Genomic DNA, 14,025 nt, shown 5'->3' on the forward strand with positions numbered 1-14,025 from the left:
CCAGGGCAGGCATGGGCGTGGATATGGGAAGGACAGCTGGCTTTTACAGCTGGAAGAGGGGACTCCTCCAGAGGATAAAGCAGGCAGAGAGATGTCACAATCCCCTCTGACAGTAGCCTCCAGCAGACTGACTGAATCCCCAGATTCCCAAGTTCACAGCTAGCACAGACTGGTGGTAGGAGCCATTTCCCCCCAGTCCCAGATCCCGGGAGCGCTGCTCACCGTAGGGGTATCCCCACGTGCTGTACTCCGGGGGCAGGATGAGCGAGCTGGCTGTGGGGACAGGCACCACGTTCCCCTCGGCGTAGTAGGGGACAGTGGCTCCCGTGGACAGGCAGAGCGTGGGGTGGTTTGGGGAGCCCGTCTGCTCCGAGTCCGCCCGTATCTCCTGGAAGCTCAGTCCTGGGGCGTAGCTAAAGGGCTGCTGCTGGGAATGGCTTTTGGTGGGGATGGAGACATTGTCCATGGGGTGATAGCCACTGGCAGCCTCCTCTTCCTCCGGGGGGGCACTGGGGACCACCACAGATGGGATGTGCTGGATGGAGCGGGAGGGGCTCAGCGGGACTCTGTTCACAGCAATGTTACCAATGTAGATGGGGAGAGTGACAGAAACCTCTGGGGACTTGAGGGAAACCTGGAAGAGAAGGGAAAACAGTGGCATCCTCGTTATACATGGCAGTGGGAAGGTTCACCTGGTGTCAGGACCACCCACACCACACAGCTCAGCCTGGGAGGGGGCACAGAGCTGCAGCCCAGCCCAGGGATACTGTGGATAAACTCACCTGGATGTAGTAGTCGATGTGGATGAGGCTGCAGCCCTGCAGAATGGACTGGGGCAGTGCTGGAACCAGGATCTGCTCCTTCCATTCTGCATGTTTCCAGGCTTTCACCCCGGAGCCTTCCACCTCGGCGATGGTCCTCAGGTCGTAAATCCAGCGCTTGGATTTATAGGCCACTTTCTGCACAGGCAGGAGGAAACACAGCTTGCACAGAGGCTGCAGGTGGTCTCCTGTCTCCCAAATGTAAGTCAGGACACAAACCCACCCAACTGCTTTGTCAAATAGGCACAAGCACAAACCCAAGGAATACCCATTGTTGTGAAAGACTGAGCAGGGATAAGCAAGACAAGTTCTACCTTTTCTTTCCCCAGGAATGTACAGAGAAACAGAGCTGGAGATTTGGCCTCCTCGCTGACCCCAGTTTCACAGAGGCCTCCATGGGGTGGAGCACCAGCACAAGCCAGAGAATGGCCCCACTGGACACTGACCTGGAGCAGACTGGCCACCACAGCGCCGGTGTCCCGGCCAGACTTGTTCTCTATGTCCGTGCGGAGCTGGATGGCCTGGCCCACGATGTAGCCCTTCAGATCCGACGTGGCCGTCAGGATGATGTTGCCACTTTTCACAAGCTTGTAGTTGAACTTCTTGGTGATGGACATAGTGTTGGGCTGCTGCAGGACGGCACAGACAGAGGTGTTGGCTCAAGAGAGTCAGAGAGCCTCTGGGAAAACACTCAAGAGATTCAAAACAAGCAAGTAGAAATATTTGCATCTAAGAGGATGCAAAGAATCAGAAACATGGCAACACCATAAACAACAGGTCTCACTTCCCCAGCCCCACTGTTCTCCTGTCCTATTAGTTGCTTCCCCCTCCAAAGCAGGTTCCCCAAACCCAGGTCTCTCCAAGCACCTGAAGCTGTTGGCTTGCATACGTGAAAATTCAGAGAAATCTTTCAAAGCAACACACACAAGAGTCAGAAATCACCTGGAGCAGGTACTGACAGCAAGGCAGGAGAGATGAGGACTATGCTCTTGCATAGTCACAGCATGCAGTCAGAACTGTCCAGCCACACAGTGACTCCTCAGACAGCAGGACAAGGACAAGTGCTGAAGTGCTGGCATTTCCCAGCCAAGCCCCTCCTCGTTCTTACCTCGATGTCAGGGATGTCGTTCAGGTTGAGAGGGCAGAGAACATAGAAGATCTTGTTGCATTTGTAGTCCTTGGAGAAGCGAGGTGTGTCTATCACAGCTTTCACCTGATGCAGGACCTTGCCAAAAGGGCCTTCAAATGATGTAGGAGCAGAAGCTGGAGTCAAGAGAGAAAGAAAAGATCATAAGGCTGAGTCAGGCCAGTTTCTGAACTGGAAGGATATGCAAAAGCCAAGGCTTCCAGGGAAGGGCCTTCAGCCACATTTCTGCATCTTACCTGGCAGCAGGAACTGGAAGGGAAAGTTGTGCTCTCCAGCCGTCAGGACCCCTGTGGAAACAAGAGTGAAGGGTAAGTGAGACAGGCTGAGAGGCTGCTCCTTGGAATGTGTGATCTTGTGGGAGAGAGGCCACCACCCAGGGAATCACACACAGCCTGTTCAGCTGCCTACAGCCACCAGACAGCTCCAGATCCGATGGGCAGTGCTTGAGCCACCAGGAGCACCTGCTGCCACCCACCCCTCCTTGGGACAGGAGAGGTTCTGCATTAAGATATCCTGTAAATAAAGTGGTTTGGGGCAGGGTCCAAGGGATCCCAGTGCCACAGCAAGTGGTCATCCCAGGCTGTCCACACAGGGGTCAGCAGGGCCGCTGTGGGTTTATTTTTCCTCAAGTCTTCTCCCTGTCAGGCAGTCAGGGGGAATGTGAGAAATCACAGGCACAGTCTGAGGGTGGTAGGGAGTTCTGGTGGGCATCCAGCCACACGCCAAGCCCCTCACAGAGGCACAGGGTTCAGGAGCTGGAACCAGAGGTCCACCCACCCCTGGTCCCAAGAAGGGACCTGCGATACCTCAGCCCAGCTTCTGAGACAACAGGAGAGCAGAAAAATATTGCCACAACATCAAAACCTCAGCACTTGTTTTTTTCAACCATTGCTCTGGAATGGCCTCGAGGGCACAGGGCAGAGCCAAGATCCAGCTCATGGCTAAAACAACAGATTCCAACTCCTCAACTCCGTCCACCCTCCAGCACTCCCAGATCCCAGATTCCCTCCAGGGTAGTGTCACAGCTGAACTGGACCCACAGTGTGATCCAGTAACACCAGGCAGCTCCCAAAGTTGCCTTCAGCAAGAAAACCTTTGAGGTTTATCCACATTTGTCAAATCCACATACACACAAGAGGTTTTGTCAGAGCTGAGAGGAGACCTGGATACCCAGTAAATTGAGCTGTGTTTGTTCTGCTTTGTAGGATCATTGCTGGAGGTACCAAAACCCCAGATCTGGCTGGTGCTTTTGTTGTTGCAAGACAGGAGGAGGCAGCTTGCTGGTTAGCAGTGCTGGCTCTGCAGAGCTGACAGTAATCGAGTCCTGTCGTCAGGGGATTAAGTGGATTACATGGAAGGGGGAGGTGGGGAAGAGAGGAGTAAATCCCCCCCACTGACACCGCAGCCCAGGCAGGACTTGGTGCATCATTCATGCTATGAAAAGCTGGATCTCTGCCTCTCTGCTCGCTCAGCCGCTCCATGGGGACGAGGGACACCCCAGTGAGTGTGTCCCGCCCGCAGGGACAGCGGGATAAATAATCCAACACGCGCCTCATCACGGATCTCTGCAAAGGCTCGTCGGGACAACATCAGAGATGTCTATTTATACACTTTGTCCTCACAGAGAGGAACAAGATTTGCTCATTGCCATCACCTCCCTGCTGATTCCCCTCCCGTCCTCCAAACAAACCCGAATTATGTAGGCTAAAATGCAGCACCCGGCGCTGTCACCAGGTGGAGGCACCAAGCCAGGCTCTGCCCTTGCTGCCAGGCCTGATGCTCCAGAGCTGGGCAGGCTCGGAGGCAGGTGTGGAACAGCCTCTCCTGTTCCCTCCTGGGCAGCCTGGCTCAGCAAAGGTGCCAGGTGAGATGCAGCTGGTGCCTTGGCTGGTTGGTTCCAGGATAAGCCTGGTTAATGTGAATGACTCGATGAACCCAGCCCTTGTTTGGTGCCCTGAAGGTTTCTGTCTTCTAATGGGCACCATTCAACATTGATCTTACACCCATTATCTCTACTTCCAGAAAGCAAATGGGTTACTGGAATGCATCGGCTGTCCCGGGCATTGCAGTACAGGGACTCTCTCCACCTGAAAAGGAGTGGGAATGAGTCCTGCTCCTGCCCTGCAGAAGGGAGGGAGGTGGCAGTTCCAGAGGGGAGCGGTCACCGAGTTTCCACCAAGAGAATTTCCAGCTGTGTGACCCGCAGAGCTCCAAATGAAGGTGCAGGCTGTGATTCCAGGTCTCCTGCTAGGAGCATGAAACTTCACAGCCTTTCCAGGACCCTTAGGATGAGCCCACAGACCCAAGTAAAAGCCCCTATTCTACATTACAGGCAGCACCATCCAACAAGCCCTTTCTGTCCAACTCCTGCCCAGCTCAGGTGCACTAACAGGAAGTTGGGCTAGAAGTGAGCCTGTGAGCACTTTCACAGTTTTTAACTCACACAGCATCACTGAGCAAGGCCATGAACTCTCCCAGGAACACGCGTGGGCAGCATCACCCATGGAGGATGTGGTTTGGCTGTCAGAGCCACCATGTGACTCGCTGGCACTGAGGCAGTTTCTGCACAGGTAGCCCAAGCTCTGAGTAGGTCACCTGATGGGAACTGCCCATAGGTCAGCCCAGACCATCCTGATGGTCCTGACCAAACCCAAGTGCCCACTGACCTGTTGGGTGTGACCCACTGAACAGCCTGCAAATCCCCAGATCACAGCAGGGGAGATGCAGCATCAGGCAGCGTGTCCAGAGCCATTCCACAGCTGCATCTGCTGTGCAATCCCAACATCCCAGCAGCAAGGGGAACACATGGCCCATGGAAAGCCACTCATCACCCCTGTCATTCCAGCCCAGAGAGCTTCAAGCAACAATCCAGGACGTTTAATGTGTTAATTTCATCTACAAGTGGACTTTGCAGCAGAGACAGCTGTTGGCAGCAGGCAGAGGTGAGCTGATTTCCAGCCATGGTGGGACCCATGGCCATCCCAACACTTGGGAAGAGCTGCCCTTTCCATGCTGCTCCAGAACCAGAGGCTTTGCCAAAGCACCCCCAAGCCTGGGCAGGGCACAGCAGGTCAGCAGGAGTTCAGCACTGCTCGAGGGGGGCATTGAGACCCCTCCAACAGGGGCAGGTCACAAACCACTGTGAGGGGACAGGGCTGTGCCAGCCACCGCAGCCACGCTGAGCCAGCACCTCCCCATTCCCAGAAGCCGGAACAAAGGCCACAGTGTCCTCGGCTGCAAAAAAGCTTTTCCTGAAGTTTATGTGCAGCTAAAAATACCTTGAGAAAGTCATTAGGCAGCAGAGGCAGCTGGCCTAGCAGGGCTCTGCTGTGGGGCCATACCTGCAGCAGCCTTTCCTCCTGGTAGGAGTCAAGCCAGCAGAGACTGGCTGCCCCCGCACAGCCTTGGGAAACTTCCTCCCGAAAAATTCCTGAAGGGAAAGAAGCTGCTGCCCCAGATAGCCTAGAAAAAAACCCAAGTCCAGACAGCAGGAGCAGCAACAACACACTAACAGTGCAGAAGAACCTTGGAGATTTCCCTGAATCCAGTGGAAAGCTGTCTGGTCTCTCCCATTCATGGCTCAGCTGCTCCCCTCCGTTCCACACAGGCACTGGGGTTGTTCACTTGTACCACTGGATGTGGAGGACTCCCGGAATATTTCATTTACAGAAAAGAAATGCCTCGATCCAGAGGGCTGATGCCAAGTCTTCTGGCTCCCCTGGTGATGCTGGGTTGCCATCCAGAGAGACCTTGCCAGGCTGAAGGGGTTGGGCCTGTGAGAATCTCGGGAAATTTGACAAGGCCAAGTGCAAGGTCCTGCAGCTGGGTCAGGGCAAACCCAAGCAAAAACACAGGCTGGGCAGAGAACGGATAGAGAAAAGCCCTGAGGAGAAGGACTTGGGAATGTTGGTGGATGAGAAGCTCAGTGTGCCCCCGCTGTGTGTGCTGACCCCAGGCACCCCCTGCGTGCTGGGCTGAGCCCCAGTGTGGGCAGCAGGAAAGGGGGGGATTCAGTCCATCAGCTCTGCTCAGGTGAGACCCCACCTGCAGAGCTGCCTCCAGCCTTGGAGGAAGGACCTGGAGCTGCTGGAGAGAGGACAGAGGAGGCCATGAAGACGCTCCAAGGCTGGAGCCCCTCTTCTCAGAAACCAGGCTGGGACAGCTGGAGGCGTTCACCTGGAGAAGAGAAGGTTCCAGGGACACCTCAGAGCCCCTTCCAGTGCCTAAAGGGGCTCCAGGAGAGCTGGAGAGGGACTGGGGACAAGAGCATGTAGTGCCAGGACAAGGGGGATATTGGGAAGGAATTGTTCCCTGGGAGGGTGGGTAGGCCCTGGCACAGGGTGCCCAGAGCAGCTGGGGCTGCCCCTGGATCCCTGGAAGTGTCCAAGACCAGGTTGGACAGGGCTTGGAGCAGCCTGGGACAGTGGAAGGTGTCCCTGCCCATGGCAGGAGTGGAACTGGGTGATCTTTAAGGTCTCTTCCCACGCAAACAAAGGTTTCCCTGCACTCACTGCAAACCAGAGCACTGCTGCACCACTGCAAGGGAAAACTGACACCATCACACCCGTTGGGGGTGAAATGACCACAGGTCTGTATTTACACTCTTAAACAAATGATCCAAGTCGAGTTTACTCCACCACAGCTGCTGGAAGTGTCTGGGCTCTGGTCCGAGCAGTGCAGCATCCCCGGCTGGTGCTGCCAGGCCCCCACCCAGGCGGACTTGGCAGCCAGAGAAATCACCAACCCTTCAAAGCCATCATCCCTCCAGAGCGAGGGGAAGCTCCCTGCCCATACCCTGCCCTGCCTGCAGCTGGCCAAGGGCTGGGAAAGGTCCTCCAGCAGCCTCTGCCCGGCACAAGAGCAGGGCTGGGCTGGGGCTCAGGAGGATCCAACCCCACAGGAACAAGGACACAGCCCTGCTTGCCGTGTCCCACCCACCTTCCCAGGGCTGTCTGGCAGCTTTCTGTGCAAACAGCCCAGTCTGACAGCACCAGCGGGGCCAGATCTGCCTGGGCTGCACGTTCCAACCAGTGCCACTGCAGGGACACCTGCCAAACCCTCCTCCCTCCCACGCTGGCTGCCCCAGCCCCAGAGCCTCCGTCTGCAAGTACCAGGCAGTCACAGCCACCTCTCCACAAGGGTCACGGCCACCATAACAAAGCCAGGACCTCCAGGATGGCAGAAGGGAGTTGGGAGGTGCCTTGGTCGCTCCTGCACAGACACGGCAGGCTCAGATGAGCCTTCATTCCTCTCCTATGAGGGTTTGCCCTGCGGTGTGCTGGGACAGCCAGCCCAGACCTGTGACACACAGCAGGCTGCAGGCCAGGAACCACAGCGTGTGGCACAGCACACACCTCTGCCTCACCAAGCTTCACTCACAGTTACGCAGGGCAAAAGAGGTGAATATTCTGTGTGTCACTCCCTCCATCCCCCAAAGAGGAGGATGGTATCAGCTCTGTAGCCACCACTAGGAGCCTGGAAGGTGTCCCTGCACCCCAGGCACAGGAGACAGGGAGTGGCTGAAATGGGGCTCCTGCCCCAACCCCCGTCCCTCCCCACCAGTCCCTCCCCAGCTCTGCTCCCTCCTGCTGCACACACGGATGCTAGAATGGGAACAGGCTGCACCTTTGGAGTACACAGATTTTTTGGTTCTTCTAGTAGAGGAACAGCAGGCCAGACCATATGGCAATTTCTCCCTGGCTACTTAACGAGTGATGCATTAACTGTGTTGGCCAATTCAAGGAGTATAGAAAGGTACCTAGTGCCTGCTGGTCCCTGTGCCATCACTTGTAGCAATATGGTCTTTCTTCCTGCTGCCTAAAATCGGCCCTGGGGAAGGCGAGCTCCTCCAAAGGTGCTGAGTTAGACTGATTCTGGTGTTGCTGATGCATGGCTTGAGTACTCTCCTCTCAAGGCTCTCCAGGCAGAGAGCAGGGAAGCAGCAGGTTCATGTTTTCCACTTCGGGGTGGAGAAATGAGCAGCCCTAGTTCTGCACTGTGCCACAGGACCCCAAGTGCCCAGCCACGGGCAGAGATGTCACTCTCACTGCAGTCCCAGCAGCCAGCACCCCGCTTACTCCTGTCCTCCCCTCTCTCCTCATCCACTTCTGCTGCCAGAAAACTGAATATTAGATGTAAGCAGGAGGCCAGAGCTCCTTAGCTCTCAGGAGGCTCTATCAGAGCTGTCAGAAGGGACGCATTAAGTCTGTGCCAGGGCACTTGAGGTGACGCTGAGCCATTGCAGCTTTAGCACAGGACTCAACTCGGCCTCCGATGAATGAAGTTAATACAGGGGATTACAAACTGCAACAAAGGAGGGGAAATGCACACATTTGCTCGTGCCATCAGCAGGCACAGGTGCCACAGAGGGAGCAGCCAAGAGCCAGAAGAGCAACCTGCCAGCAAGCACAGCCAAAGCTGCCGGGAAAACCTCAGTGTTCAGCTCCAACAAGAGCTCTCCTGCTCTGTGTGGCAGCGATGGAGCACAGCCCCAGCAGGCTCCATGCTCCCTTTCAAGGCAGCAACTCGCTCACTCCAGCTCTGCAAACGCACAACACACCGCAGGAACAGCCTCCAGCACTCCAACACGGGTAATGCTGCTGAGATAAACCTTTCTGTAACACAGGAGGTGCAGCAGAGTGCCCAGCACTGAGGCGAGAGCTCCACTGCTCATAAACCTCTGTGTCAGCAGCTTCCAGAGACATTCTCAATGAATTAGCAGGATCTGGCAGTATGGCAACGCTGCAAAAAACCCCAGAGGATTAACTGGTCTACTGAGGCAAGAAATTGGGAAGTGCTGAGGAAGCGGTTGTGGCCCAAGGCAACTGCAGATCCTTCGGTGAGGTTTTCCTGGGCTGAACCTGCAGCTACTGCTCCTGAACCTGGCAGCACAGTGTGGCCAGGAGCTGGCACCAGCACACCCTTAATGGCTCACTGCTGCCCATGGACACCCTCCTGCTCTCACCTGGGCAGGGGCTGTCCAGGAGCATCACCTGCTGCTCTGAGACCTCCTGCTCGCACAGAACAAGCTGCACAAGTCTCACAATGCTGCTTAGTCAGGTCACCAAGATTTTTAAATTCAGCCGGGAGCCAAGATTGTTACCCTGTGCCAACTGCTGGCCATGAAGGTGTTGTGCCAGGCCGACAGAGAACCACCCCAGGGAAGAGGTGATGCACAGCTGCCCCTTTTCAGCTCTTTGTGCAAGAAATTTGCCAGCAGAGGAAGCATGTGGAGCTGCCAGGAAATCCCTGCAGCGCCTTCAAGCTAACTAACAAGCTGCCAAAAGAAAGGTCAGCTGGAAATTACATCCAGCTCCCTGCACAAGTTCAACTCAGGTACAAGGAGGGAATGAAAAAACCAGAAGTATATCTTTGCATGCACAACCCTTCCACAGGGCAAGAGCTGTGCATGCAGCTGGAGATGCACGGAAGGGACAGCCCCATGGGGGTACAGGCACAGGATGGACCTGCTCCTCTCTGGCTGAACAAGGGCAGAGCCACAGCAGGGAGGGGGAGAGGAGCAGGAGGCTCCACAGAGCTGAATCACTCCATTATATTGGATCAAGAGAAGCATCTCTGTGCCCGAGAGCAGTGGGTACAAGCGGTGCCATTCTGTGCTCGCTGCCACTTGATCCCCTGCACTGCTGGCACCTACAGAAACCCAGCAGCCCCCACCCCTCTCGCAAGGAAAAACCAACACCAGCAAGCAATCAAAGTCCAAGTGGGAAAAGTAAATACCCTCTTAGCCTGCCCTCCAGGAGGCAAACAATGAGCCCCGCTGGGAGCCCTCGGTGGGCTGAGTGACCTCTGTAGCACAGCAGCCTCTCCAGCAAACAGAGCAGCGAGAGGCTCCGGAGCAGCTGGCACACTCTGCACTTCCCAGCAGCTTCTATGTAAAGAGCCCGAGTTCATTAAACCACTGGCCTCTGTGTGATTGCCAAGGCTACAGCACAATCCCCTGCTCCTCACGGCTGCCTGCTGCCTCCAGCTCCTGCCCTGCCCCACCAGAGGCTTTCCCAGAGCACAGAGGATGCCCTGCTCGAGTGGGGACAAGCCCTGAGGGGAGCAGGGTCCCCTGCAGCAACATTCATCACCAACCTGCAGATGCTCCAGTGGCACAGCCGGGTCCTCCACACCCTGTTCCAAGGCGGGGAGAGAAAGGAAAGTGCCTTAAATGAGTGCCAAAGTGGGCATCTGGGTTATTTCAGGGCCTGCCTCCTTTTTCATGCAATGTACAGCCTTAAGAAAAAGCCCAAAGCAGTGTGTAATACCAGCAGCGGCTGATGCCACAGAGGACGAGCTGCCCCCTCACTTATTTCAATGCAAAGGTGCGTGGGACGAGAAGTGTGGAGTCACTCTTGGAGGCTTAAAGAGCAATCTGAGCCTCAACAGTTTTGCAAACCTCCTCTCTCCTTCCCCCCCCACCGTGTCCTCAAAGAGCACAGATTTGTGTTTTTTAAAGTTCCTGCTCAGGATGTGGGAAGGGAGAGAGCGAGGCGGGCTGTTTGTCAGGCTGAGCCTGCCTCCCTGCACCACCTCCACAGGTGCCAGCACTGCGGTGGCACCGCTGGAGCTGGGCCACTCACCAGGGATGGGCAAGACAGAGCCCCATTCGCTGTGTGGCCTTGGGGACACCTGGGATTCCTCCTCTAGCCAAGCCAATATTATCAGGCTGGATGAACTGGGGATGGTGTCAGAGGACAGCCTGGCATCCCCCTCTGCCCCAGGGCACAGCCTGGCTGCCAGCTCCCCCCAGCAGGGACATGCTGCTCCTCCTTACCTCTTTTTTGTTAATGCACTTGTTCAAAAAGAAGAGGTAACAGCACTGCTGTAGTGGGGGGAAGGCAGGAACAGAAGAGTCCTCTGAGGCAGAAGCAAATTCCTCGCCTTCCTCAACTCATTCTCAGGCGGTGACATCTCCTGTGTGGGTAAGACCTCTGGGGGCACGGCAGGAAGGCAGTCCCTCCACCTGACACCAGGGCCTCCCACAGTCCTGCCCTCCCTTCTGCTGTTTGCTTTTTGGTGGGAGGAGGTGAGGCAGGCACAGCCAACCCTCACCTGGAAGAACAAGCACGGATTCACCCTGGGAGGATTTTGCATGGTTTTTATACACCTGCAGGACCATACCAGGTGCCACCACAGTAACCTTTGCTTGTGGGGCTCTGTCACGGGTGGCTGCTGGTGCTGGCCAGGGAAGCAGTTGTGTGCTGGGCCAGTGGCCAGGCTGGCCTCATGCTCCTTTAGGAGTCCTTGCTTGGAAATGCTTCCAACTCCCTTAACTCACCCTCACCCTGGGCTCCTGCCATCACCCTCACCACCCCATGCCCCAAGAGCCAGGAGTCCAGCCTGCCTCAGTTTCCCCTCCCTGCCAGGTCAGCCCCGCAGGGAGGCACCCAGGGAACACCCACATGGGACACTCCATCTGTCTGGAGCTCCTTCATGCTCTCTTTAGGAAAGGCCAGGACAGCTGAGAGCTATTCCTGGAAAGCCTAAAAACGCCACGGCTGAGTCAGCGCCGAGGCTGTGCCTGCACAAGGCCATCGCAGGGCTCCCCCAGCACAGCCCTGCCACCGCCTCACTGCGCCAGGACACTGCACTGCCAGCAGCCCCTCGGAGGAGGCAGACAGACAGGCAGACACAGAGGCAGGGACACGGAGACGCAGCCCAGCTCCCTCTGCTCGGCCAGCCCAGACACGCATCAATGTCACAGCGAGGGCTGTGACAGCAGACAGCTCTCTCTGTCCCCGTGCCGCAGGCTGGAGCAGTGCCAGCCCCCAGGGCTTTTGTTCCACATCCCTGCAAGCCAGCGCAGCAAATGCAAGGGTCAGCTTCGAAGCCATCTCTGCTGGTGGACTCGGGTCCAAAGGCAGCATCGACACTGTCCCTTCCACCCACATCCCATTGCTCCCCTCTCCATCCTCCCAGGGCCCAGCTGTCCTGCCTGAATGCAGACATGGGACAAACCTGCAAGTCCAGGACAATAATTCCTGAGCATGAAGGGCAAATCCCCCCTTGGCTGCAGTCCCACACACAGGGACTGCCCACTCTCTCCCTCTCTGCTTCCCTACAGCTGGGAATCGGGCTGAGAGCTCCCAGCAGTTGTGTCCACACAAGTTTTTGGACACAAAAAGCTGAGGAACAGAGGTCGGTGACTGTGAGTTCCCAGCACACTGCTCCAGACCAACTGCTGGTACCTGGGGCTGGGCTTTCCTCACAACCTCACTGCACTCTGCAAGGCAGGACAGGAACAACAGCACAACACAGCTCAGTTTCTGATCACACGACTCTACAGGGACAGATTTTCCCTTCAGTTCATTACATCTCAGGTAAGTCACGCACTGCAGTTTCTTGCCTCACCTGCAGGCAGCTGTGGCAGCTCTGGGAGACATCAGCTGGCCCGTCCAGTCCCACTCACAGCCCAGGCACACGGCTCTGTGACCACCGCCAGTGCAGAGCCAGCAGCCCAGCCCTGCTGCCAGCCCCAAGCACCCACTCAGGGCTGGCAGAGCCTGTGATACCAGTGGGTGACAGATAACAGCAATGCACAGGGAGGTACACACAAGTCTGGGTCCCAGAAAAGCAAGAGCCAAAAGACCAGGGTTTCCCACAAACACTTTAAGAACTGGGAACACCAAATTTTGGCCACATTTGGATGTCAGGCCTTCAAAGGGCACACTTCAGCACATGGCTTTTCCCTCCATCCTTCCCAATTCACTCTAGTCCTATTTATCAAGGGGATGGCTCTCAAGGCCAACCTCACAAGAACCGACTGCCAAAGCAGCTATCAAAGTCTTCCAGAGGCTGCAAACCCAACAAACAGCACACCCACCTCCTCCCACTCCACCCTCCCACCTGGCTTTTGCCACTGCTCAGCTTGACCAGCACAGATCTGCCCACAAGATCACAGCTCTCCCTCAAATCATTAAATATTAGGAACAAAAGTTGGAAGGAGCATTTTTCAGCGCAGCTGCAGGTTTAAACCTCCCCACAAGTCCACACTCACTCACAGCCTACAGCTCCCAACTCACCTAAGCCCAATGATCTGCAGCACCTTATAGACCCCTCTGTGATTGTGCCCCCCGACATTCACAGCTGGGCTCTCTGTGCTCAGCACATCCAGAATCGGGCAGGAATGTTTCCCATTGCCCTCCCAGGCAGTTTATCTCTGACTGCAGCCCCCAGGCCATGAGCCAAGAGCCAGCCAGGCAACTGTCTCCCTTGGCAGGGACCTGAGAGCAAGCAGCACTCTCACCAGTTGCTGTGAGGATGAGCTCAGTCTCCCCTCAATGCTAAAAGCTCTGCTTGGAAAATTGCTGAGCTAGCAGAAACTGCCATTTCAGTTTTACCCATTTCCTGTTATTAGATAAAACAGTATCAGAGGGCTGAGCTTCTGCTATCCTGGGCTTTTGCCATGTTCCTGTTACAGCCACTGCCTTCAGCAGGTGAGTACTGGCACATCTTGATTTCAACAGGAGCCAGGGCACAGCATGAATTATTTGTGGTAGGGCTGACCTATTTAACAGCAGAAAGACAGCATTCATTCAGGCCCAGGTCCCCCCAGAGGCTGCTGGTGTCACTTTACCCACAGGACAATACAACACCATTGCTATCTCTGTCCATCTCACTGGGAGCAGGGGTAGCTGTCCTAGGCTGGTCCTGCCATGCTGCCAGCGCTTCTCCTGGAGCACAAGTGACACCTCCACATCCCTTCAGAACAAACTCCTGCCTGCTACTGACCAGCTTTGATCAGTGTTTCGTGACAATCATAAACACACGCAGGAAGCAGAGCAGGGAGAGCCCACAGAGCCTTGAGACAGGGAGCAGTCCCTGTGACAGCTCTGCTTCAGGGCCACAGGATGCCAGCAGTGCTTGCAGGGCGGCTGCCAAGTTCTGCTCAGGATCCTTCCCTGCACAGCTCCCACTAAGCTCTTGCAGTCTCTAATCCTGGCTCACATCCTCTGTGCACAAGCCAAGGCAGCCTGTGAGGGGTATTTCACATCGAGGGGATGTTGAAGTCTTGGTGATACATTTCTGTAAAGCATCTCTGGACCACACATC

The 14,025-nt window shown here is 55.9% G+C and overlaps 1 protein-coding gene across 1 annotated transcript in view; it reads right to left on the minus strand.

Annotated features, from left to right (window-relative positions):
- The window catches only part of ARRDC1 (arrestin domain containing 1), a 36,705-nt gene that overhangs the window by 5,248 nt on the left and 17,432 nt on the right, over positions 1–14,025 (minus strand). The window contains exons 3-7 of the mRNA XM_032130858.1: positions 2,205–2,255; positions 1,930–2,084; positions 1,268–1,450; positions 783–959; positions 223–634 (exon numbers count right to left, since the gene is read on the minus strand). Of these exons, the coding sequence (XP_031986749.1) occupies positions 223–634; positions 783–959; positions 1,268–1,450; positions 1,930–2,084; positions 2,205–2,255 (978 nt within the window). The remainder of the gene's footprint in view (positions 1–222; positions 635–782; positions 960–1,267; positions 1,451–1,929; positions 2,085–2,204; positions 2,256–14,025) is intronic.

The sequence above is a fragment of the Corvus moneduloides genome, chromosome 21 (genome assembly GCF_009650955.1).
Source record: "Corvus moneduloides isolate bCorMon1 chromosome 21, bCorMon1.pri, whole genome shotgun sequence".
Lineage (NCBI taxonomy): Eukaryota > Metazoa > Chordata > Aves > Passeriformes > Corvidae > Corvus > Corvus moneduloides.